Source organism: Oncorhynchus mykiss, chromosome 5 (assembly GCF_057628025.1).
Source record: "Oncorhynchus mykiss isolate SJ-2025 chromosome 5, ASM5762802v1, whole genome shotgun sequence".
NCBI classification, from domain to species: Eukaryota; Metazoa; Chordata; class Actinopteri; order Salmoniformes; family Salmonidae; genus Oncorhynchus; species Oncorhynchus mykiss.
In genome coordinates, this window is record NC_143026.1 from 68,335,005 (window position 1) to 68,361,795 (window position 26,791).

General features: G+C 43.0%; 1 protein-coding gene across 3 annotated transcripts; it reads left to right on the forward strand.

The window, feature by feature from the left end:
* The first annotated feature begins 251 nt into the window (after positions 1 to 251).
* On the forward strand, positions 252 to 26,663 carry pak2b (p21 protein (Cdc42/Rac)-activated kinase 2b). 3 transcript variants are annotated; one of them, XM_090235657.1, is made up of 16 exons: positions 276 to 346; positions 455 to 506; positions 14,294 to 14,617; positions 21,459 to 21,565; positions 21,696 to 21,846; positions 21,936 to 21,967; positions 22,132 to 22,242; positions 22,356 to 22,488; positions 22,600 to 22,663; positions 22,798 to 22,846; positions 23,087 to 23,199; positions 23,391 to 23,508; positions 23,664 to 23,763; positions 24,857 to 25,053; positions 25,245 to 25,382; positions 25,564 to 26,663. In XM_090235657.1, the coding sequence occupies exons 3-16, from the start codon at positions 14,428 to 14,430 to the stop codon at positions 25,648 to 25,650; spliced, it is 1,590 nt and encodes a 529-aa protein (XP_090091783.1). In that variant the 5' UTR covers positions 276 to 346; positions 455 to 506; positions 14,294 to 14,427; the 3' UTR covers positions 25,651 to 26,663. The 3 variants fall into 3 exon arrangements, with proteins under 3 accessions (XP_021459665.2, XP_036834040.1, XP_090091783.1); XM_021603990.3 differs by having other exon boundaries at positions 252 to 506; XM_036978145.2 differs by having other exon boundaries at positions 256 to 506; positions 14,294 to 14,636.
* The last annotated feature ends 128 nt before the right edge of the window (positions 26,664 to 26,791 follow it).

Below are 26,791 nucleotides of genomic sequence, written 5' to 3' on the forward strand. Positions count from 1 at the left end.
GTTTTTGTGTCATCAAAGAACCGTTGATTGGATCCTTGAAAGTAATGTACCATACATTGACTCTGCTATATGGTACTGTAGGCCTATAGACATGTAGAGTTGAACAACCTCAACCAAAATGCTGTTTGAACCTGGGTACCTTCACTAATAAACTGTACTGCAGACAAGTTCTAATTTTTATCACCAGGAAAGTACACACAGCAACAAATAAATTACCAGACGGATCTTATCAAAATGCAGTTGGTACCGTTTAATATAGTTGTAACACCCGTCGCTGGGGCGGTAGTTCCGCCTCCCCTTCGCCATAGTGGAATTATTCCCGGGACGAAAAGATTGAGGAAAAAATGTAGGGAACTAAACTATTGAAAACACAATGGATTACGCTGTGTAATTTATGCAAGCTCCACAGTAATATCATAACTCTTGTTTTACGTATGTACAAACGTTTTCATAGCGTCTAGGGATTGGACCCAAGTTATATTCATGTTTCCTGTGGAGTCTTTCTGGTAAGTTGCGAGTCGCAGAACAACGTCATCATCAAATAAATTGGCGATTGTCGGTACCGAGGACAAGCACTATCTAGCTAATCAATGCATTTATGTTGCTTACCAAATTAACATGTGTATTATAAAGCATGGTTCGTTATTGACTGGCATTCGCGCTACTGCACTTGGAGGACAAGCTTGCTAGCTAATTCACTCATGCACATTTCTGCTTTTCTAGCAGTGCTAGCTAACGTTAGTTAGATATGTGTAATTAGAGTTCTGTCTAACTGAAGAAAAAAAAACTCGGGTAACTGTTAGCCTAGCTAACCTGCTTTAATTAGATTAGTTGAATAGCTAAAATAATTAGCACTAATATAATCGTGGAATGCGCTAAATAGTCACTTGGGAGACGACAGAGCATCTGATCTTTCACTGACTTTCTAATACACAGTTGGAAGTACTGAGGTAAAGACCGTTTCAGATTTGATATTCGCTCTTTCAAACCACTTGAGCCACAGAATCCAAGTAAGTGTCTTGATGTTGGAAGAATTGCGCACAACATTGCACAGGTCTTATTTTCAAGATGTTGACATTAATTCGCTTTCCAAAGCTCATAAACGTGGAAATGTGAGCAGCATTTTGTATTCCTAGTTGAATTTGTTAGGGAGTGTAAGCAAAGTACAAACTACTTTTTTTCTTCCCAATTTCGTGTTATCGCTGCAACTCCTGTAGGGACTCGAGAGGCAAAGATCGAGAGCTGTGCGTCCTCCGAATCACAACCCAACCAAGTCGCACTGCTTCTTGACACAATGCCCACTTAACCCAGCCGCACCAATTTGTCGGAGGAAACGCCTCTGACCGTGTCAGCATGCCACTAGTGCACGATGGGACAAGGACATCCCTGCCAGCCAAACCCTCCCCTAACCCGGACGACACTGGGACGATTGTACGCCGCCCCATGGGTCTCCCGATCGTGGCCGGCTGTGATAGAGCCTGGACTCGAACCCAGAATCTCTAGGAGCACAGCTACAGCTTAGACCACTGCGCCACTCGGGAGTCCCACAAACTTTTTTTTACATTTGAATTTCAATAGCTCCATGTGACCTACTGACTTCAAGGTTCAGAATGTACACTCAGTGGGCCTACAGTTTGTCCATTCTCACATTCAAACTTTCTGATTTCAGTCATGTGACCTACTTGACTCAAACGAGGTTGAGAATGCCCACTGACTTCTATATTGAACATCTTCATCTCACATGATTTTACATACATTTTTCAAAATGTTACATTTCAATAGCTCCTTGGTCATGTGACCTACTGACCTCAAACTACTTTCAGAATGTACCACGGACTGGTGGAGATGGGCGCCGCGAGGCGTCCAGTATGGTAACGTGATCGATCCCTGAGAAGCTGGTGGGAGCCCCGGGGAGAGTTTTCTTTGCAGGGCAGGGCGCCCTGGAATGGGTTCTCCCCAAGAGAGGGGCCCAAGTCCTGGAAAGCGTTGCGGTTCTGGCGGCGTCCGTTGAGCTCTCGCTGGCCCTTGAAAATCCGGAGCAGTCGCTCCGTTGCCCTTCTATCACCACCATTGGAAGTTTGTTGTGCGGCCCATCTCGCGGTCTCTTGTGCAGAGAGGGGCTGCGGTCGGGGGCCGAAGGCGGACAGATGGGGGTTTGGTCAGGCAGTTGGTGGCGGCAACTCTGGACGTGTGCCGGGCCCTTCTCGCGGATCTCCCCAGCTACAGTGCTCACCGGCCCTGTTCGCACTGGGTCTCCGGCGCCGAGCAGCTGATTTTAGAGCGGGTGCGAACCAGGGGAATCCGTCTGCTTTAATTAAAACAAAGCATCGCGAAGGCCCGCGGTGGGTGTTGATGTGATTTCTGCCCAGTGCTCTGAATGTCAAAGTGAAGAAATTCAATGAAGCGCAGGTAAACTGCGGAGGAACAATGACTCTCTTAAGGAGTGCTTAGCCTTAGTAAGGTAGATAATGAGGTATCCCTATAGCAGGGCTCTTCCAATCCCTCCCTGTATGTCACCTGTTTTCTAGTGTTGCTAATGGTGCAAATCAAGCGGGAGTTACCTCGGTACTAGTCCGTACGCGAAGAGAGTCCTGCAGATGGTGATGGCTGATGATTGTTAACGGAAGGCGGCAGTCAGTCCTGGACTATGGGGCTTTCGGTCAAGCATGAAAATGTAGGGGCGGTTCCACCAGACTCAATGTTTTGCTGCTGGGCTCTTGTAAACGAATCCTGACTTTGGCTTCCTGTCAATCAGAGAATGATGGCTCGAACGCATACCTGGCTTTGGCTGGGAGGGGTAGTTAAGTCCTGGGAGACGGCTGATGAAAGTGTACTACTGGCATCAGTCTGATCACAGAGCGGCTGTGGTGAAACGTTTAAACACACGTCCCCCGTATACTTAGCTAGCTCTAAACCGTGAAGGTTTGAATCGAATGCTGGCTTTGGCTGGATCCGCTAACGGTGGAGTACTAAATGGAGCTGGAATGTGCTTAGCGGTTATGGACACTGCCAGGTCTCAGGTCCGCCTGGGTGCGGGACTCTATACATTCTATGTGGAAGCTCTCCTCCATGCTCCTTGGAGCATGTAGTGGAGATGGCATGTGCCTTACCATTAGTTGACACTACCAAGCCTCATGCTTGCCTCATTGCGGGACACCACACATTGTAGGTGGGGAGGTCTCTACGCTTACATTGACTTGAGGTGGAGACCAAACCCTTTGGCCCGCATGGATCTGGCTCATGCCCTACGAAGTGGGGAGAGGTATCTCCAGCTTGTCTTGGGAGGGAGGCCTACATCTGATGTGGGTATTACCATCCATGCCCATTGATTTGCTGTGGACCCATACAAAGGACAGGTTCCCACTGGGCACTCATCACTGAATGTCAACTTGATGAAATTCAAAGGAGCGTACCCACCTGTCGCGGTCGCACTCAAATCACCCAAGCACGGCTTCCGGTGACGCAACTTAGGAAATGGCTGCCTAGTTTTTCGTACTGCACATCGGTTGGGTATTTCCCCCCCTAAATTCAAGTATTTACTCTGAGCATTATAATAACTTACGTAAAAGGGGAAAATAGGAAAAGGCCGCGGAGCTACAACAACAGCCCGTAACAAGACAGCAGAAGATATAATCGTCGATGAACCCGAAAGAGCGGGTCGTGAGGTGATAAGGAGGAATTGCGCAAGGAGCTCACAGGCTTACGAGAGGAACTTCGAGAAGATGTAAGAAAATAACTAAATCAGTTCAAGAAGGACATTAACCAGAAACTGGAAGAAAACAAATTAGAACTTCACAGCATATCTACAAGAATGGGGGACGCAGAACAGAGCATTGGGGAAACGGACACATGGAACTCCGCAGTCAAAGAAATACTTGAACATTCACTGAAAAGCCAACACGCACTACAGGCAAAAGTGACAGAACTCGAAGGTTTCTCACATCGAAACAACATTAGACTTTATAACTTCGTAGAGGGCGCAGAAAAATACTCTCTGCCCAACTTCATGGAGGGTCTATTCAAGGGCATACTTGTAGACGACACTGACCTGGGAATCGAGAGAGCACACCGAGCTCTGGCCTCAAAACCCCGCAGCGGCGCCCCACCAAGATCCATAGTAGTACGGTTCCTAAAATTCTCAGTCAAAGAGAATGTCTTACATGCAACCTGGATAAAGCCTGTTAACTTCCAAGGCCAACAAGTGTTCTTTGATCATGACTACGCGGGAGAGATACTGCAAAGAAGGAAAGAATACACCCCCATTAAGAAAGCACTTAAAGAGAAGGGTATTCGCTTCCAAACACCATACCCGGCAAAAATGCGGGTATTTCTGGAAAATGGCCCGGTTACATACGAGCATGCAGACGAGGCGGCTGAGGACCTGAAGTCAAGGGGCTTCCCAGTGGAGTATACCGCCAGGAGAAAGGTGACATCACCTTGAAAGACCAGCGGAAAGCAAGCTCTCCCATGGATCATTGTTGACAAGCAGGGTCATGGAGAAAGAGGGAAACCATCTCGGCGAGAGGACGTTCACATCCGAGAGAGACTCCGGCATTTCCAACGGGAAGATGTAAGACACTGAATCGGACTTAACAGAATTAATAGTTAACGTGAGCTGTTAAGACTTTGAGTTGTTACGGTTGACATTACAATAGGTAAAATATATCCCCTATTTTCCCCCAATGCTGAAGAAGGGTGAGTAGCCAAAAGCACGTGTTCTTTATGAACACACTAAGTAGCGTCACGTTAATAACATATATATTAGCTAAGGATTAATGACACATTGACGGGGCGGCAGAAGGGCATATCGAGGGGAGGATTCATGATATGCATGACCTATATAGTTTTCACTTGTAATTAACCAATGTGTATAAGCGACGAAATAGGCGCCCTTATTATTTTTGGTTCCACCAGGTCTTGTTTGTGACTACGTCACGCATTTTCATATCTGAGCGAGGGGCCCATCCTACGGACAGGCTCATCCCCTCAAACCCCAGAGGCAAGAGACAGTCCTCTGACATGGGAGTCCAAATACCTAAGTATTTTCCCGCTTTGGTTTACTTTATCGTTCTTGATTTTTTTGTTCATTTTTAGGTTCATGATAAGCAGGCAGATATTATGCACAGGGTTTTTTATCAATGTAAACGGACTGGGGAGTGCCGTCAAGAGAAGTAAGGTAATAGCAAAGATGAAACAGGAGAGAGTTGACATACTATTCTGGTAGGAAACTCACTTATCCACACCTGAACAAGAGAAACGGGGGTAGATTTATAAATGTTAAATGCAAACTGGATAACAATGAAGTTACATTATTTAATGTATACGCACCCCCATGGAGTGACATGGTCTTCTACGGGAGGTGTTTGATTTAATTGTTTGTTTGATTTAATTGCCACAGAAACCACTGGCACTCTTATCTGTGGAGGGGACTTTAACACAATTCTAAACTCAAAATTGGACAGCACAAACCAAAATAGGAAAATGAGCCTAGTTGCCAAAAAGATCAATAGGATACTGCCGGATCTAGGACTGCTCAATGTATGGCGTTGACACCCACAAGACTGATAAGGAATATACTTTTTACTCAGCCCGCCACACTGAATAATCCAGGTTAGACTACTTTTTTATGTACAGTGCAGATAGACACAGGCTTGAGGATTGTAGGATCGGGCAGAGCGATTTATCAGATCATAATGGAGTTTACCTAACTCTATACCTTGATAGCAAACCAAGAAATACTACACTGCTCAAAAAAATAAAGGGAACACTAAAATAACACATCCTAGATCTGAATGAATGAAATATTCTTATTAAATACTTTTTTATTTACTTAGTTGAATGTGCTGACAACAAAATCACACAACAATGATCAATGGAAATCAAATGTATCAACCCATGGAGGTCTGGATTTGGAGTCACACTCAGAATTAAGGTGGAAAACCACACTACAGGCTGATCCAACTTTGATGTAATGTTCTTAAACAAGTCAAAATGAGGCTCAGTAGTGTGTGTGGCCTCCATGTGCCTGTATGACCTCCCTACAACGCCTGGGCATGCTCCTGATGAGGTGGCGGATGGTTTCCTGAGGGATCTCCTCCCAGACCTGAACTAAAGCATCCGCCAACTCCTGGACAGTCTGTGGTGCAATGTGGCATTGGTGGATGGAGCGAGACATGATGTCCCAGATGTGCTCAATTGGATTCAGGTCTGGGGAACGGGCGGGCCAGTCCATAGCATCAATGCCTTCCTCTTGCAGGAACTGCTGACACACTCCAGCCACATGAGGTCTAGCATTAGGATGAACCCAGGGCCAACCACACCAGCATATGGTCTCACAAGGGGTCTGAGGATCTCATCTCGGTACCAAATGGCAGTCAGGCTACCTCTGGCGAGCACATGGAGGGCTGTGCGGCCCCCCAAAGAAATGCCACCCCACACCATGACTGACCCACCGCCAAACCGGTCATGCTGGAGGATGTTGCAGGCAGCAGAACGTTCTCCACGGCGTCTCCAGACTCTGTCACGTGCTCAGTGTGAACGTGCTTTCATCTGTGAAGAGCACAGGGCGCCAGTGGCAAATTTGCCAATCTTGATGTTCTCTGGCAAATGCCAAACGTCTTGCACGGTGTTGGGCTGTAAGCACAACCCCCACCTGTGGATGTCGGGTCCTCATACCACCCTCATGGAGTCTATTTCTGACCGTTTGAGCAGACACATGCACATTTGTGGCCTGCTGGAGGTCATTTTGCAGGGCTCTGGCAGTGCTCCTCCTGCTCCTCCTTGCACAAAGGCGGAGGTAGCGGTCCTGCTGCTGGGTTGTTGCCCTCCTACGGCCTCCTCCACATCTCCTGATGTACTGGCCTGTCTCCTGGTAGCGCCTCCATGCCCTGGACACTACGCTGACAGACACAGCAAACCTTCTTGCCACAGCTCGCATTGATGTGCCATCCTGGATGAGCTGCACTACCTTAGCCACTTGTGTGGGTTGTAGACTCCGTCTCATGCTACCACTAGAGTGAAATCACCGCCAGCATTCAAAAGTGACCAAAACATCAGCCAGGAAGCATAGGAACTGAGAAGTGGTCTGTGGTCACCACCTGCAGAACCACTCCTTTATTGAGGGTGTCTTGCTAATTGCCTATAATTTCCAGCTGTTGTCTATTCCATTTGCACAACAGCATGTGAAATTGATTGTCAATCAGTGTTGCTTCCTAAGTGGACAGTTTGATTTCACAGAAGTGTGATTAACTTGGACTTACATTGTGTTGTTTAAGTGTTCCCTTTATTTTTTTGAGCAGTGTATATGGAGACTTAATACAAGCATGCTGAATGATCCAGCATTCAAGGAATCAATAAAGACAGAATTGAACATCTATCTGGAGAATAATGATAATGGGGAAGTATCTCCTGCTATATTGTGGGATGCAGCTAAGGCGGTTATTAGAGGGAAGATCATAGCCACATCTCTCAAGAAAAAGATTAAAGCACAGAAACTGCTGAAATTACAGGAAACCCTAAAAAACTTAGAACGATCTCATAGTCAATACAAAGACCCTCTTATATTACGAGAGATTCAAAAGGTAAAACAGGAGATTGACCAGATTTATAGATAAGAAGTAGAGAAATAACGATATTATGAAGCAGGCTCAAAGGCAACCAAATCACTAGCATGGAGACTCAGGAAACAACAAGCACAGAATACCGTTTTCAAAATAAAAGACCCCAAAACAAAAAAGATCACATGCAAATTAGATGAAATGCAGAATGCATTTGAATCATATTACACATCTGTACAAGCAACCAGAGAAGGCAGATGCACAGACAATAGAGCACTTTTTGAACTCCCTTGATCTCCCCTCAATTGGGACAGAGCAAAATGATAGACTAACTTTAGAAATATTCACAGAAGAAATTAATAAAGCAATATCTCAACAAAAAGTCAACAAGTCTCCAGGCACTGATGGCTTCCCTTCAGAATGGTTCAAGACCTTCAGAGAACAATTAACACCTCTACTTAAGGCCTGTTTTAACTGGACTCTGAGGGAGGGGGGTCTCCCACCGTCATGGAGAGAGGCCATCATATCAGTAATCCCAAAAGAGAGTAAAGATAAGAAAGAATGCAGTTCAAATAGACCTATCGCAATTCTTAACACAGATTATAAACTAAATGCATCAATAATAGCCAAAAGAATGGAGAACATAATCTCAGAATTGATTGATGGAGATCAAACTGGTTTCATACAAAATAGGCAGACACACGACAATATAAGGAGAACACTACATGTCATGGACCACAATCCTCAGAATAAGTGCAATATTAATCAGCCTAGATGCAGAAAAAGCATTTGATTCAGTGGGATGGGATTACCTATTCCAAGTTATGGAAAGATTTGGTTTCAACAAAGAAGTGATACAGTGCATCAAAACACTGTATTCATGTCCGACCGCTAGAATAAAGATAAATGGACATTTGACACGAACGCTAAAATTAGAGCGAGGGGCAAGACAAGGCTGTAATCTTTCAGCCCTAGTAGAAAATTATACCCCACAGGAAGCGCTGAAGAGTAGGTATAACTTCACCTGGACCTCTTCATCCATTAAATATCTGGGAGTAAATTTACCAAAAGATACACCAAACTTTATTGCATGAATTACGATCACATTAACAAGAAAATATATGATGACCTAGACAGGTGGAATTCACTTCCCTTAGATCTTAGTAGTTGAAGTGAAACAATCAAAATGAACATCCTGCCAAGGTTACTGTATTTGTTCCAATCACTGCCCATAGAAATCCCACCTAAACAGTTTAGGGAATGGGATAAACGGATATCAAGGTTTATCTGGAACCGTAAGAGAACAAGAACTAGATATACAACATTACAGTTACCAAAAAACTGTGGGGGTATGGCCTTACCAAACCTAAAAGATTTATGTGTCAGCCCAATTGAGACCCCTGGTGTGTTGGTGCAATTCAGAATACAAATCCAAATGGAAAGACATCGAGACTAATTTTACAGAGATACCCATACAGTCAGTTTTGGGAAATAAGGACATGGTAAAAGAAATATACAATAGACAAAATCAGTGGATTAATTTCTCTCTGAAGACATGGTTTAGGGTAGTTAAGCAAAATAATTTAGACAGAGAGATCAAACTGTTGAGTTGGCCCGCATACGACCCCAGCTTCATCCCTGCAACTCAGGACAGCAGGTTTAAACAATGGACGCAGAAAGGCATCACATCATTCAGTACAATTATAAGGAATGGGAACCTAGATAACTTCCAGGACCTAAGTAAAAAAACATGGCTTGGGTAAACAAGATTTTTACAGATACCTACAAGTTCGACACTATTTCTTAAGGGAGATAAAAGTGACTGACCCTCGAGCACCTCCAAAATTAATCCAAGTATTCACTAACGCATACAACTTGGAGAGTAACAAAAAAACTATTTCAGATCTCTACTTGGGTATTCTATCCTCAAAGAAACATTCTACAAACTATATTAAAAAGAAATGGGAGGAGGAACTTAACATTGAAATAACTGATGAAATATGGTTGAAGATATTAGAGACTCAACAAAGCTCCACCAACTCAAGGTCATGGAGAGAATTCTGTTGGAAGAATGTTATACGTTTCTTCATAACACCTAAACTGAAATCAAAACAGACTGGCTCACTACACCCTTGTTGGAGAGAATGCGGTCTATTGAGGGCGGACCACTCTCATATCTAACATTGGAAAAATAATGGGATTTGACATAGAACAAACATTAATTTCTTTGTACATGGGTGAAATACCTGATAACTTACACAATAGTTGAAAAGTACCTCTTGAAGGTTCTACTGGCAGCCAGTAAAAAGGCTATCACTAGGAAATGGCTACAAAAAGACCCTCCCACAGTGACACAATGGATAGACATTGTAGAAGAAATACACCACGTGGAGTGTATGACCTTTGCTTTAAGAACTCAACAGGAGAGAGGTCAGGAATACTGGGAAAAATGGGTTTCGTACTTGGAAAAAGTCTAATTCAAAGATGTCAATGTAACTAATATGATGATATGATGATGAAGGTATGAAGTGCACTGTAACTGCCAGATCTTTTTTTGTTCTTATATTTGACTTTATTTGTACTTTCTTTGTGTTCCTACAATAAAAACTAAATATATATTTTTTAAAAAAGCGATTACTAACCACGGACTAGAATAAACTATTTCCTTTAACGAGAAAAAAAAAAAATCACCCAAGCACATTTGGTGTATGTGCTTGGCTGAGGAGCCAATGATGCAACGCTACCATCTGTGTGAATCCCCCCCCCTAAACGCAACGATACCGTAGCACCACGGATCTTGAGGTTGTCCCGGCATAGCCTGCCTCTTTTGGCAGGTGAGTAGAGCCGTTCGTGACGGGGTTGGGGTGCGGCTGGATGAGTTGCTGCCCCTCTCCTGATGCATGTTTGTGGGGAACCTGGTGCTAAATCACTCATAGACTAACTGATTCTGGGTCAGGTTTTCGTACGTAGCAAAGCAGCTCACTCGCTGCGATCTATTAAGTCTGCCCTCGATCCAAACCTTTGTTGGGGACGGAAGGCGTCTTCCTCCACCATCCTTCTTCTTTACATACGGGTTACCAGGTGCACGCAGAAGGGCCAGAGGTCAGACAGAGTGTGAGAGAGCCCAGGCAGGCAGGTAGAAGGCGTTGACATGGGCCTCTGGATAGGTAGGGGGCTAGGTGGTGGTCGCTCATCCGGCTGGGCCCATCCTCTGATGGGACTGTGGAAGTTAAAAGGTCACCAAGTGCACGAGGAGGCCTTCATCAAGGTGGGGTGCACTCAAGAGTCTGAGCGGGGGTGGGGGGGGCAGCACTCCGGCCATGGAGGTTGGAGTGGGGACTTAGTCTCGGAGTGGAAAAAAGCAGGTGGGTCACCAGGTGCACAGAGCCTGTTTCGGATTACCAGGTGCACGTGGTTCCTGACAGCGGGAAAATAGATGTCTTAGTGTCCGGGAGGGGGTACTTAAGTGTGGGTGCTCCAGTTCGCCTGATGGGCAAGGTTATGGAGATGGCTGAGCTCCGGCCAGGGCACGGTGATGGGTGATGCCCAGTGAGAGGGGTGTTGAACGGGTAGGGAGAGTAGGTGTGGAGGTCTGTAGTTCCAGGGAGTAAGGTCTGTAGTTCCAGGGAGTAAGGTCTGTAGTTCCAGGGAGTAAGCTATACACACTCAGGCCCAGGGAGAGGGCAGGCAGGGAGTAGAGGCCTGGAGTTCAGATGGCAATGGGGGCCTGCCTGGAGGTCAGGAAGGCCCCAGTGGGAATGCCCAAGTGAATAGGTGTGTGAGTGACACTGTCCTTCAGGGGAGCAGAGCAGGCAATTACTGTAAAAACGTGTGAGATGAAAAATTGACAAACTAAGGTGTGCAATATAGAAGGGTAGTCAGTGGACATTCTGAACCTTGTTTGAGGTCAGTAGGTCACATCAAATCAAGTTGTATTTAGACCCTACAGTGAAATTCTTACTTACAAGCCCTTAACCAACACTGCAGTTTTAAGAAAATCCCTAAAAAAGTAAGAGAAAGTAATAACAAATAATTAAAGAGCAGCAGTAAATAACAAAAATGTGACCAAGGAGCTATTGAAATGTAAAATGTAAAAAATATTTATGTAAAATCACCTGAGATGAAAAGGGACAAACAAAAGGGTGTGCCATATAGAAGGGACATTCTGAACCTTGGTTGAGGTCAGTAGGTCACATGACCAAGGAGCTATTGAAATTAGAAACATTGAAAATTAATATAAAAACGCATGAGATTAAAATGGACAAACAAAATTTGTGCTACATGTAAGGCTACTCAGTGGATATTCTGATAGTAGTTTGAGGGTTGTAGGTCACATGACCAGAGAGCTATTGACGTTTTTTATATTTTTAAAATTGTAAAATCTCATGAAATGCAAATTGACACAAAAGAGTGTGCAGTAGGCCCACTGAGTGTACATTATGAACCTTTTTTGAGGTGTTGGTCACATGACCAAGGCACTATTGAATTTCAAAAATTAAAATAAATAATTTTAAAATAGTGTGAGATGTGAACCAACAAAAAAAGGGGTGTGCAATGTGTGTCTATGCCACCGGGTTAGCTAGAACCAGTTTTGAAGGTTTTAGGAGTAATGGTTAAAGATCTATTGAAATTTGAAAATGTTGATTTGTCACTATGTTGACGGTCCCTAACTGCTGTTGGTGGACATAAGGAAAACTACAGGTGAATATCCGTGTAATATCCAACCTGAAACTGTCTTTACCTCTGTGTTGGATGTCGGGGTGATCTGGAATGTAGAACTAGCTAACGTTACTATGGTGCATATTTCAGAAACCTTGGCCTAATGTTAGGTAAATGCTATTGAATGTGTGGAGTGAGAGAATTTATAGGTATGCCTCTATCTTCTCTCTTTTCTAACTAGCTAATGTTACTGATCTTGAAAGTTGATTATGATGGTCTTCATACACAGTCCATTTATTGTTTCTCAATAGTCTGACATGGTTTCCTCTCTTCATTTACTCTCTATCATCTGCACTGATCTGAGAAGATGGATAGATACAGTGCCTTGCGAAAGTATTCGGCCCCCTTGAACTTTGCGACCTTTTGCCACATTTCAGGCTTCAAACATAAAGATATAAAACTGTATTTTTTTTGTGAAGAATCAACAACAAGTGGGACACAATGAAGTGGAACGACATTTATTGGATATTTCTAACTTTTTTAACAAATCAAAAACTGAAAAATTGGGCGTGCAAAATTATTCAGCCCCTTTACTTTCAGTGCAGCAAACTCTCTCCAGAAGTTCAGTGAGGATCTCTGAATGATCTAATGTTGACCTAAATGACTAATGATGATAAATACAATCCACCTGTATGTAATCAAGTCTCCGTATAAATGCACTTGCACTGTGATAGTCTCAGAGGTCCGTTAAAAGCGCAGAGAGCATCATGAAGAACAAGGAACACACCAGGCAGGTCCGTGATACTGTTGTGAAGAAGTTTAAAGCCGGATTTGGATACAAAAAGATTTCCCAAGCTTTAAACATCCCAAGGAGCACTGTGCAAGCGATAATATTGAAATGGAAGGAGTATCAGACCACTGCAAATCTACCAAGACCTGGCCGTCCCTCTAAACTTTCAGCTCATACAAGGAGAAGACTGATCAGAGATGCAGCCAAGAGGCCCATGATCACTCTGGATGAACTGCAGAGATCTACAGCTGAGGTGGGAGACTCTGTCCACAGGACAACAATCAGTCGTATATTGCACAAATCTGGCCTTTATGGAAGAGTGGCAAGAAGAAAGCCATTTCTTAAAGATATCCATAAAAAGTGTTGTTTAAAGTTTGCCAAAAGCCACCTGGGAGACACACCAAACATGTGGAAGAAGGTGCTCTGGTCAGATGAAACCAAAACTTTTTGGCAACAATGCAAAACGTTATGTTTGGCGTAAAAGCAACACAGCTCATCACCCTGAACACACCATGCCCACTGTCAAACATGGTGGTGGCAGCATCATGGTTTGGGCCTGCTTTTCTTCAGCAGGGACAGGGAAGATGGATGGAGCCAAATACATGACCATTCTGGAAGAGAACCTGATGGAGTCTGCAAAAGACCTGAGACTGGGACAGAGATTTGTCTTCCAACAAGACAATGATCCAAAACATAAAGCAAAATCTACAATGGAAAAATAAACATATCCAGGTGTTAGAATGGCCAAGTCAAAGTCCAGACCTGAATCCAATCGAGAATCTGTGGAAAGAACTGAAAACTGCTGTTCACAAATGCTCTCCATCCAACCTCACTGAGCTCGAGCTGTTTTGCAAGGAGGAATGGGGAAAAAATGTCAGTCTCTCGATGTGCAAAACTGATAGAGACATACCCTAAGCGACTTACAGCTGTAATCGCAGCAAAAGGTGGCGCTACAAAGTATTAACTTAAGGGGGCTGAATAATTTTGCACGCCCAATTTTTCAGTTTTTGATTTGTTAAAAAGTTTGAAATATCCAATAAATGTGGTTCCACTTCATGATTGTGTCCCACTTGTTGTTGATTCTTCACAAAAAAATACAGTTTTATATCTTTATGTTTGAAGCCTGAAATGTGGCAAAAGGTCGCAAAGTTCAAGGGGGCCGAATACTTTCGCAAGGCACTGTACATGTGAGAACAATATATGTAATGAATGTAATGTAATGTGCATGTGCTCTTGTTCACCTGTCATTTGTGTGGTCAACCTGATTATGTCTCTGTTTGTCTTACAGATATCACTCTGCGCTCTCCTTCTATTCTGATTTCCATTCCTGATCTCTCTGCACACCCCTGTCTATTCCACGCACTCTCACTCTCTGTCTGTCTCTTTCTGTTACCCTTTCTGTCCTCCCCCCTCCCTGTGGCCATGTGTGATAACGGTGATCCCGAGGACAAGCCCCCTGCCCCCCCGGTCCGGATGAGCAGCACCATCTTCAGCACAGGCTCCAGCAAGGACCCACTCTCAGCCAATCACAGCTCTAAGCCCCTGCCCTCGGTTCCAGAGGAGAGGAAACCCCGCAACAAGATCATCTCCATTTTCTCAGGCGCAGAGAAAGGTCAGACGAGTCCATAGAGGTGGGGCACTGGGAGGGGCTCTAAAGCGTGGGTCGGCTGTCCTATCTTATTTTTTTAACACTAGGGAACCACTGCCCCCCCCTTCAAGCTAATGAGTAGTCATTCTGGGTGTAACATTTTAGCAGTGTAATTAATACATTTCATGAACCAGGTTTCCATCCAACCTTTTTATGCGAGAAAAGTCGACAAAACACGCTAGACAAGGTGAGATCTTTTTATTTCGTCAAATTAATTAAGCAAGAAATGTCGGTAGAAGCGGTTTTATGCGCAAATATTCATATAATAACCATCATGTCGAAGTAGACCTCCCACTACAACTCGGGAAAGCATGCAGTTTATTACAGATGAAATAAGTTATGATGAACTTCACAGGGTGGTGAAAGTGCACGGTGATGAGCTTGATGCTCAGTTCCAATAAATATCAAGGGTCTTATTCTGGTGAAATGATCATCGATGCTTGGCTGCCGTTTGACAAATACAAATAATATCTCTCTTTTGTCCATAATAGTCTCATCATGTATGCTATCCCCGCACTGTATCTGCCAGCTGTTGGCTAGAGCGCACGTGCCAATAACAGTGGGCACACTTGCTATGTAATGCAAATACATTTTTTAAATGTGCATTACACTTAGTTGAAAATGCGATGGAAACCCATTTAACTTGTATTTTTTATTCGGTACATGGGAATTTAACTGCGAAAGGTATTTTATGTGCACTACGTCATCACGCACAGCCTTTTATCTGCAACAAGTCACTTTGATGCAAACAGCTCCGGTGGAAAAATGCGCATATCATTTTTATGCAGATTTTAGAATATTCGCATTCAGAAATCTGTCATCAATTGGATGGAAACCTAGCTATATATGCTATCACAAAATTTGGTTGAGTTTATGAATGTCTTAGATAACATTAAAACATGAAATATATATATTTCGAATAACACAATAGCACTTTCATTTGTTTCTGCTCCTGTAGGCTGTATGTAAAAACACATTCAAGTGTTCAATACATTTTATTCCCGAGTGGAGCAGGGGTCTAAGGCACTGCATCTCAGTACAAGAGGTGTCGCTGCAATACCTGGTTCAAATCCAGGCTTTATCACATCCGGCCGTGATTGTGAGTCCCATAGGGCAGAGCACAATTGGCCCAGCGTCGTCTGGGTTTGCCCGGGGTAGTCCATCATTGTAAATTCGAATTTGTTTTTAACTGACTTGCCTAGTTAAATAAAGGTTAAATAAATTAAACTATTTGTGGAATTGTGACAACTATGAAAGATGAAGCATAGGCTATGTGTTGGAACGTGGTAACAGCTTATTTTTATAACAACAAAAAATACCCCAACCATCAAATGATGAAAACATCAGTAGCCTAAACATCTTTATAAGCGCCAAGTGTGCTTAATAAATAGTGTAAATCATCAAAATAGCAATGATGGTATTATAATGAATGTGTCTGACAGCAGTCAAATATGATCAGCTTGTGCTTACATGGCGTGCGTCTAAACACAATGGCCTCCTGTCACATAAACAACAAACTGCTGAGTGTGTTGCTGATGTTTTTGCTTGATGTAGGGTCCTCTCTCTCAGTGATGACATTTTGTGCTGATAATTGTCCCGTAGCATTGTCACCGGCTTATTCTACCCAAACCAAACGGTGCCGTTCCTTCCTCTCTCCTGTCTCGCCGTTCCATTTGGTGGTGGCGCGGGCACCTGCTCATTGCACCATTCATTTAAAACATGCTTTTACTTAGACCTCAGAGGTGTATGTTCAGGAGAATAATAATAATAATTGATGATTCATTTCTTCCCCACTATCTGAGCTGTTTGCATTCAGATTTTGTAGTAACGCTGACGCAGCATGTGCATCCAATCATCTTGGTCTTCTTGCCATTGTAAATGACGCACACTTTCACTGTGAACTCCAAGTAGGCCAGAGTAGACATATAAGACTGCTTGGATTCAGTGGGCTGATAGAGGGTACATACCATTTTGAAATTAGATAGATCAATGCAATGGAATGGCCTGCCTTATTCTTCATTCACAATTGGTGATTTACAAAATTTGGCATTAGCTTCCCCTCAGTAATCAACTCACACTTTCTCACCCATCATACTCTCATTTATTTAATTTGTTGTGTGACGTTAGTCTCTGTATAGTTTAGCTTAGGTTCAGTTTCGAGGCAATTATTGGGGTGATTATCAACTGGGCACGGCACCTCCAACTTCCGGGAGAAGGAGGGGGATTAGGCCCTACTGTCGGAAGAGGGGCAACGGGGGAAAACCATTCGAAAAATGACATGCCCTCCTAAAACTGGTTATAACTCCAGTTCATTTTGTGATATTAAGATTCTAGTAAAGAACAAGAAGGCCTGCAAACTGTTAAAGCTCACAATTCACGGCTTTGTTGACAATGTTTCTATCTAACGGATCTTTTTCAAGTCAAACATAAAACATTGCTTTACATCCCAAAATATACATATTTCACCTCGCATGACCATTACGCACATGGTGGGTGTAAAAACTATTTGTGTATCACTAATAATTTGATATCAATGAGATTGGCACATGTGGTAGTTACAAAAAATGACCTATATTTACAAAATGACCAAATAGGAGACCTGGAAGGCAAGACAAATCAAAATGACATATTCATGTAAGAAATGGTCTGATGTCAAACTCTTGGTTCAGACCTTTTAGGAGACATGGTACACATGGTGAATCCAATACAATATTATTGAGAAGATTATCAGTACCCCCCCCCCCAGGAGTCTTAACATGTTCGATACCGATGTGTCTCTGAGAGCTAATGTTGTGACGAGCCTCCATGTAATGCACAGCCACAGGGTTTCTCTGGTCAAGGGTCCTGATATTACTCCTTGTTGTCAGAGATTGTTTCGTTTTTCCTACATAGCATAGACCACACACTTGATCAGGTATATCGCATTTTTTTGTGGAACACGTAATTATGCCCTTAATCTTAATGACCTTGCCCGTAATAGGGTGATTGAACATTGTGCATTTGTTCGTAAAGCTACACTGGTTACATCGGCCACATCTGTAATTACCATTCGGCACATTGTCTAGGACAGTACTACGTGACACTGATGGAAGATCCGATATCACCACCATTTGATTGATGTTAGAGGCACGTTTGAAGACGACCCGCGGGGGTTGTTGAAACGTCTTTTCCAGTTGTGGATCAGTGCTCAAGATGTACCAGTGTTTTTTTAATGATGTGGTTGAACTGTTTACCATGTGGGGGGTACTGAAGGAAGCACTGAGCGCATTGGTCAGGAGGGCGGGGTGGTTTGGGCGTGAGGCTGTCAACCTGGCTCATAGTTTTATAACGATCCCTTGCGTCATGCAGCCATTCCTCTGGGTAACCCCGCTGCCTGAAAAGCTCATCCAGATAGTCGGCTTGTTTGTCATAGTCCCTCTGTGTAATACAAATCCTGCATATGCAACTGTATTGGGGCAGCAGGTAGCCTAGTGGTTAGAGTGTTGGGCCAGGTAACCAAAAGGTTGCTGGATCAAATCCCCGAGCTGACAAAGTAAAAATCTGTCGTTCTGCCCCTGAGCAAGGCAGCTAACCCACTGTTCCCCGGGCGCCGAAGACTTGGATGTCGATTATGGCAGCTCCACGCACCTCTCTGATTCAGAGGGGTTCGGTTAAATGCGGAAGGCACATTTAGTTGAATGCATTCAGTAGGTGATGGGGAGGCTCTTTTTTAGGGTGTACAGTGCATTCGGAAGGACCCCTTGACCTTTTCCACATTTTGTGTTTGGACCATGATAGTCCGTTGGTAATGTGGACACCAAGGAACTTGAGGCTGTCTCACCATTGTCAGTGAGGCCTACCACTGTTGTGTCGTCAGCAAACTTAATGATGGTGTTGACTGTGTGGCCAAACACAATTCCGTAGTAAGTCTAGGGTTTCCGGGATGATGGTGTTGATGTGAGCCATGACCAGTCTTTCAAAGCACTTCATGGCTACCGACTTGAGTGCTACGGGGTGGTAATCATTTAGGCAGGTTACCTTCGCTTTCTTGATCACAGAGACTTTGGTGGTTTGCTTGAAACATGTAGGTATTACAGACTTGGTCAGGGAGAGAATGTCAATCTGACACTCAATAGTGCTCCTTACGTTTTGACAAGAAAATGGTCCATTTCACACAGTTGTCAAGATAACGTCCCTGCATCTGATCTGGCGGACTCACGAAACACAAATGCTTTGTTTGTAAATAATTTCTGAGTGTTGGAGTGTGCCCATGGCTATTCGTCAATAAAAAAATAAAATGAAAATTGATATAAGGAAGTTGAAATTATTTATACTTTTACTTTTGTTATTTAAGTACATTTGAGCAATTCCATGTACTTTTGATACTTAGGTATATTTAAAACCAAATACTTTTAGACTTTTACTCAAGTAGTATTTTACTGGGTGACTTTCACTTTTACTTGAGTTATTTTCTATTATTTTCTATTAAGGTATCTTTACTTTTACTCAAGTATGACAATTGAGTACGTTTTCCACCACTGCCGCCTGGTACCAAAAAGGCCTGATTGGTGGAGTGCTGCAGAGATGGTTGTCCTTCTGGAAGGTTCTCCCATATCCACAGATATGGGTGATGGAGTCAAATGTGGGACTTATATAGACAGGTGTGTGCCCTTCCAAAGGTTTCATGTCCAATAAATTGAATTTACCACAGGTGGACTCAAAAGTTGTAAAAATATCTCAAGGATGATCAACGTAAACAGGATGCACCTGAGCTCAGTTTCAAGTCGCAGAGCAAAGTGTCTGAATACTTATGTAAAAACAGTATTCCTAGCAAGCAGGGAACTTTAAAAATACAACTTTCATCTCTGAACCGGATTTTGAATAACAACCCCTGGGGATTTGAATACAGGTCACTGGTTGAAGCAAAGGCTGGGCTTGGAACTTTCAATGTGTATTGAAATGTATTAGAAATGTACTTCTAGCCCATTGGATTCCTTCCACTATAACTCTAAGATGTTGTAATTGTAGTTTGTTGTACGGTTATAAAGATGTCCAAGTAGGTAGTAAAATCCAGGTGACATCATAAAAGGTGAAAAAACTCCTCTTTGAAAAAGACGTGCTTGTTGCTCTGAGCTGGATCAGATCCCAAGGTCAGGTGGAGGCTTATGTCACAGAACTTCAAGACTGTCTGATGATCTGATTGATTCTTAAGGGGGATTTGTATGTGTTGCATTACATCTGATGTGGCCCTCTATCTCTGTTTTTGGCTGAGAACTGCATTTTCAATCCACTGACAAGTTCCCACCGTTACATGTACTGTAGAGGGCCTCTCTTCCCTTCCCCAGCCCTCAGCTCCCGGCCCCAGCCCCCAGTTTCCAGGGTCTCTTGGTTTACACATTTATTCCTACAGTGAAGAAGTGAGGTCTCCAGAGAAACTAGCTACTACTGTACATCCCCTAAAGACATATCCAGATAAACAAACTACACTTCCCAAAGACACATCCCAGGGGTCAGAGGTCAGGGGTTGAATTCTCTCAGAGACTGGTGGGATTTACCATGGTCTGGCCTGAGGTTAGATCAACTGTACTCTGCAGGGCAAGCACCACATAATGACGACAGCTGTCTGTCAGTCCAGCTAGCTCCTGGTCACTTACATGGCCGATGTAACGGCAGATTTCCTCCTCTTCGTCTGAAGAGGTGTAGCAGGGATTGGACCAAAACGAAGCGTGGTAAGTGTCCATATTGTTTATTATAAAACATCAACTGAACACTAAGAAATACAAAACAATAAATGTGAACATGAACGAAAACCAAACCGAAACAGTCCCGTGTGGTGACAAACACGGAAACAAACACCCACAAACCAACAGTGAAACCCAGGCTACCTAAATATTGTTCTCAATCAGGGACAACAAAAACAGCTGCCTCTGATTGAGAACCATATCAGGCCAAACATAGAAATGGAAAAACATAGAAAAACACACAGACTGCCCACCCCAACTCACGCCCTGACCATACTAAATAAAGACAAAACAAAGGAAATAAAGGTCAGAACGTGACAGCCGAACAGTGTGCCATTCAGTGTGTCTACTGTATATTCATGTAAAGTGTATTGAGATGTTTAAACACAGTAAAGTTTTGTTTTGATTGGAGGGGGAAAAAAAGGTTCTGTTTTTAATTTTTACTACTTTTGCAATAATATCTAAAAACCTGTTTTCACTTTGTCATTGTGTGGTATGGTGTGTAGATTGATGAGGAACATTTTTTATTGAATCCATTTTAGAATAAGGCTGTAACGCAACAAAATGTAGAAAAAGTCAAGGGGTCTGAATACTTTCCGAATGCACTGTAGGGTGGAAGCTGTCTCCACGTAAAAGGGAATTCCTGTCCGTTGGCTTCCTCTATAGGTCTGTGCTAAAGTACCCCCCCCCCCCCCCCCCCTTCCTCTTAATCAAAATGTCATGAAAGATTCTAACAACTACAGTGTGTTAAATAGACTTATTTAGGAAAAGTCTCAAGGACAGAGAGGGGCATGACTTGAAAAATGTCACAGTAATAAATAAAAAAGACATTTGTGAGCAGTCCAAATGACTGCTTTAGTGGTTCTGGTGGTAAAGGTGCATTACCAGTAGCGGCTACATTTCATTCAGTGCATCTTAGTTCAGAACCAATCCATCTTATATTAGTGTCCATCTGTGTGCATCAGACTATCCAGAGGCAGTTGAGGTTTTTTGGTCTTTCAATTTGTCTATCCATTGTTGGATCTGATTACATTTCAGCCCATTTATTAACAGAATGTAATGATGGTTTATTGATTGACTTTCAGGTGGTAGAAAGAAAGACCGGGACAAAGAACGACCAGAGATCTCTCCGCCTTCAGACTTTGAACACACCATCCACGTTGGCTTTGATGCTGTCACTGGGGAGTTCACTGTGAGTAGCCACACTTTCCTCCAACTCTTCATCTCTTACTCCAGGTATACTCTAATCTCAGCCTGGATGGATGTAGTACTGCTAGTTTTCTTAGTTGATTGACCCCCCCTTGTATCCTCCTCGCTGATAGGGCATGCCAGAGCAATGGGCACGACTTCTCCAGACATCAAACATCACCAAGTCCGAGCAGAAGAAGAACCCACAGGCTGTTCTCGACGTGCTCAAATTCTATGACTCTACGGGCAACGGCCGCCAGAAATACCTCAGTTTCTCCTCCTCTGGTGAACTTTCATATGGATTAGACTTGACTGTTTTCTGTTTGTTACAGACTTTTTAAAGATTGTGATTTTTTTTTTCCTTTCATTTTTAGAAAAGGATGGTTTCCCCACAGGACCCCAGTCTGTAAGTACTACATTTGTTCTAGTGATGACTTACTAGCTACCTGAATAATATGGTGCTGTGATTTCTTGTTCCTTGACCTCACTCATGGCAGCCCAGAAAATATGTGAAAGAAATATCTGTGGGCTATGTATGAAATGTGTGTTATATCTTCTATTTTGCATTAGCCGGTCAAAAATGTCATGGAACCCTCATCGACCAATATCAAGGACATTGATGATGATGATGATGAAGCTCCCCCACCCATTGTGGCACCACGTCCAGAATACACTAAGAGTGTGAGTCATTTTGAATGGAGCTCACAACGTCCACTTCTCTTTCGCTCTTGCTCTCTTTCGACCTTATTCTCTCATGCTTATTTATTATGTGTGCCTTGTGTGTTGGCCTGCAGGTGTACACTCGCTCCGTCATTGACCCCATCCCCACTCCAGCCACATGCCCAGATGGAGACTCGGCCTCCAAGGCTGTAGACAGACAGAAGAAGAAGGGAAAGATGTCAGATGAGGAGATCATGGACAAACTGAGTAAACAAACTATATATTTTACAAAAGCAATGTTACAGGTAGCTATTAAGACCCGTTTGTCAGGGGAAATCAGTATTGGTCTGGTCTGTATAATCATATATTTGCCCTCAGGAACTATAGTCAGCATTGGAGATCCCAAAAAGAAGTACACGAGATATGAAAAAATTGGACAGGGGTAAGTGTACGTTGATTTGAAGGTGGTAATTGGGGTGTATTTGAGTGCAGTGTGTATGGGGCCTTATTTGTGCATGGGGAGAGTGTGTGTGTGTCAGAGTTATAAAAAAATATGTAAACATTGTCCACACACAGGGCTTCGGGGACAGTGTACACAGCCATTGATGTCGCCACAGGACAAGAGGTAAAGTGGAATTAAGGGTTGTCATTGGTGGACTGACCGGGGATTGATGCATAGAGGAGAATAAGTGAAAGGAAGGAAATATTGAAAGAGTAGAGGAATGACGACAAGAGAGTCAGGAAAGGGGAAAGAGTTTGAGAACTGTTAGCCTGGCAGCAAATGAGAAATAGCAGGATAACTAATCACTCACCCATTTTAGAGGCTCATGTTGAACGTTTCCTTCTTTCTGGGTGTTTTTCACAGGTGGCCATTAAACAGATCAACCTACAGAAGCAGCCCAAGAAGGAGCTGATCATAAATGAAATTATGGTGATGAAAGAGTTAAAGAACCCGAATATTGTCAACTTCGTAGACAGGTAATAGAATGGTCAAGTATATAATTGACCTTAACATCACTAACTTTGGTGTCAGTTCGATGTACCAAACCTAACCTCCTGGTAATGGTGAGACTCTAGAGGTCCTGGAACACATTGGGTGTACCATTTTTTACAATACAATATATCCTAACGACCTCTCTGGCTTTGGTGTCTGTGTGTGTTTATGTCAGTTTCCTGGTGGGAGAGGAGCTCTATGTGGTGATGGAGTACTTGGCTGGTGGCTCGCTGACTGATGTGGTGACAGAGACCTGCATGGACGAGGCTCAGATAGCTGCTGTCTGCAGAGAGGTGACCAGCTCTTATACGGCACACAGCGTTAACCTTTACATATTTACCCTTTAACACTGGCTGGGTGGGAAACTTGTGTGTGTTTGTTGACAGTTTTTTCCTTCATAACCATCCCTCTCTGTGTCTCTCCCTCTCATTGGTTTCCCCATCTGAAGTGTTTACAAGCACTGGAGTTCCTTCATGCGAACCAGGTCATCCATCGTGACATCAAGAGTGACAACGTGCTACTGGGGATGGATGGCTCTGTCAAGCTCAGTGAGTCTCCCTCTACCCCCTAAACAACCCCAGGCTGGTCATGGTCTATGTAGAGTTGTAGAGGAAGTAAAAGCACTAATAGTTGGGGGTAGATATTTACCTTATTGACCGTGGTAGTGGTGCGTGAGTCAGCTGTTTGTTCACCCGCACATGCCCACAATTGCTAATAACCCATCCTTAACTGCTCGACTATATGTGATAAAGTGAAAATCTGAGGCCCGACCCTAACCCGTTAATATAGAAAATGCGCTGTAGGCTACCTATAGTCAGAGACAGCAGATAGATTTTTTGACAAGGGGTGCAGGATTTGTTTTGCCTGATTTAGATATGTTTCTGCTTATAATATCCAACATTTTTGTAGTCAAGCTTCTCTTCTGTCATTATAGGTTGCCCTAGAAGACTAAATAAACCCTTGTACCCCAGAATGTCATAAATAATTAGAATTAAAACGCTGATTGTATTTCAACCACATAAAATCCAAGCTGATGTCATTTGGAAATTTTACACAGAAAATCTTTCCCATTTATTTATTTGTTACTGCATTTTCTCCCAGGTCCCTCAACGTCTTTGTTCCGCAAAATAAGCAGAGATAATAGAGAGAACTTTACCGATGTCAACTAGATTGAAGTATTGATTCCATTGATCTATTACATTTTCTGTTGAGTAAGAGTTTATTTAGTCTTCTAGGGCACCATATAATGACAAAAGAGAAGCTTGACTACAAAAATGTTGGATATTATAAGCAGAAACATATCTAAATTGGGCACACAAAAAATATCCTGCACCCCCTGTCAAAAAATCCTTCTTTGACTGTAGCCTACAGCACATTTTCTATAATAGCGGGTCGGGTGCGGGCCTCAGATTTCCACTTTATCACATATAGTCGGGCAGTTGAGGATGGGTTATTAGCAATTGCAGGAGGGTGAACAAACAGCTGACACATCAAACCACTAATCTACATCCTATGAAAGAGAAGTACCATTTTGGCAAGGATAGTTAACAAATGACTATTATGCTAGTGCTGCTGTTTGTAGTGCTAACATTCAGTCTCCATCTCTCTCTGAGTTGTCCCACCTCCCTTCTCTTTGTGCAGCCGATTTTGGTTTCTGCGCCCAGATCACACCAGAGCAGAGCAAGCGCAGCACCATGGTGGGCACGCCTTACTGGATGGCACCTGAAGTGGTGACCCGGAAGGCCTATGGGCCAAAGGTTGATATCTGGTCCCTGGGCATCATGGCCATTGAGATGGTTGAGGGGGAGCCTCCATACCTCAATGAGAACCCGCTAAGAGTAAGTGAACCATAGAGTAGCACCCTTCTAAAATGAAATTTATTTGTTTTACTGTATCATAGTGCATCAAAAGCTAGTTCCATAGTGATATAAGACTGACGTGGATGTAACAGGCAGACTTTTCCAGCACATTTGTAAGGTATCTCACAGTTCTAGTCTTCCCCTCTGCGCTCTCTCCTCTCTTCCCCAAGGCACTGTACCTGATTGCTACCAATGGCACTCCAGAGCTGCAGAACCCAGAAAAGCTGTCCCCCATCTTCAGAGACTTCCTTAATCACTGCCTAGAAATGGATGTGGAGAAGAGAGGCGGGGGAAAAGAGCTGCTGCAGGTGATGCCCCATTTTATCTATGGCTTCCCATGTGATTTGCTCTTCTACTCTTGTGTCAACCTGATTGGTTGGATGAGGCTGTATATGCCTCCATCATTACACCATCTGCATGTACTACAATAGAGATGAGCTCCAATGTTAACCTTACTCTCTTTTTCCTCCCTCTTTCCTGTTTGTCTAGCATCCCTTCCTGAAACTGGCAAAGCCCCTCTCCAGTCTTACACCTCTCATCTTGGCTGCTAAAGAGGCCATGAAAGGCAACCATTAACTGAACAAACAACCATGCCTTCCCATGCTGTGCCAGATTTGAGGTTTTGTGCCAGACAATAGACTGATTGACAACCCAACTCTATATGCTCCAGCCTGATAAGCCCTGACAAACCTCACTGTGAAGAAGACCAAAAACATCCAGAGCACAACCCATCGCTGACCATATGAACTCTTTGATTCTCACTCAAACGTTTGAAGATCCATCTTATTTTCAGATCCAGGCTTAGTTATTTTGTACAAGAAGAAAAAATATATATATATATTTAACATGGAATTAAGATATCTAGTTCTTACTTTTTGGAAGAAATATTACTGCCTTAAACAAATGCAAAACATTGCCTAATGTATTGTTGATTGTGTCAAATTATTTTCCCATAATTGTTTTTTTCTTTGTAATTTTCCCAATCCAGCTTGTTATAGTGTCCTCTTAGGCATTTTGATACTTGAATTTAATTTGTGTCCCCACTATGATCACGTTAAGGGCCTCTCACTTAATGAAACTGTTATTCCCACATGGTGCCACATTTAATCTTTGGTCTTTTCTCATTTGTTATAGGACAGACATTTCAAAACATTCCCATTATTACAGTGAATATGGTGATATGGATGACGATATAGGGTTGCCTTATTTGCCAGTGCTACCATCATTTCCCTCCTGTGTCATTAGTCCCTTGGTAGTAGATGTGCACCCTTATGGGCAAAATCAATGGAAGAATGACAGGGTTTATTCTTGCTTGGGCCAACGTTCTTTGTTCTCATAAAAATGTTTTGCTATATTGTATATGTCAAATTCTGTACTTTTTGTGTATTTAGGACTGTAGCTTGAAAATGTGCTTTTTCATGTGTATATTGTGTACCTAACTAGACGGAAAACAGTGGATATCAGGCCGGGTACCTTTTTTATAGGCTAGAAAAGGCCATGTATATTTACTGTTTTATTTTTTTCTATTTGGATTACTAACAATCTGACAATTGCCTGCAAATTCAAATAAATGCAGCTGTTTGTCCTTATTGTTGATTTAAGAATGATTATTTCTGTATACTAAGACTCTAACTTGAATGGAGACCATCAAAGAGTGGGCTCAAGGAATGCCACTCCAAGAGAGCATTATTTTTAAACAAGATTTGGAGCTATTACA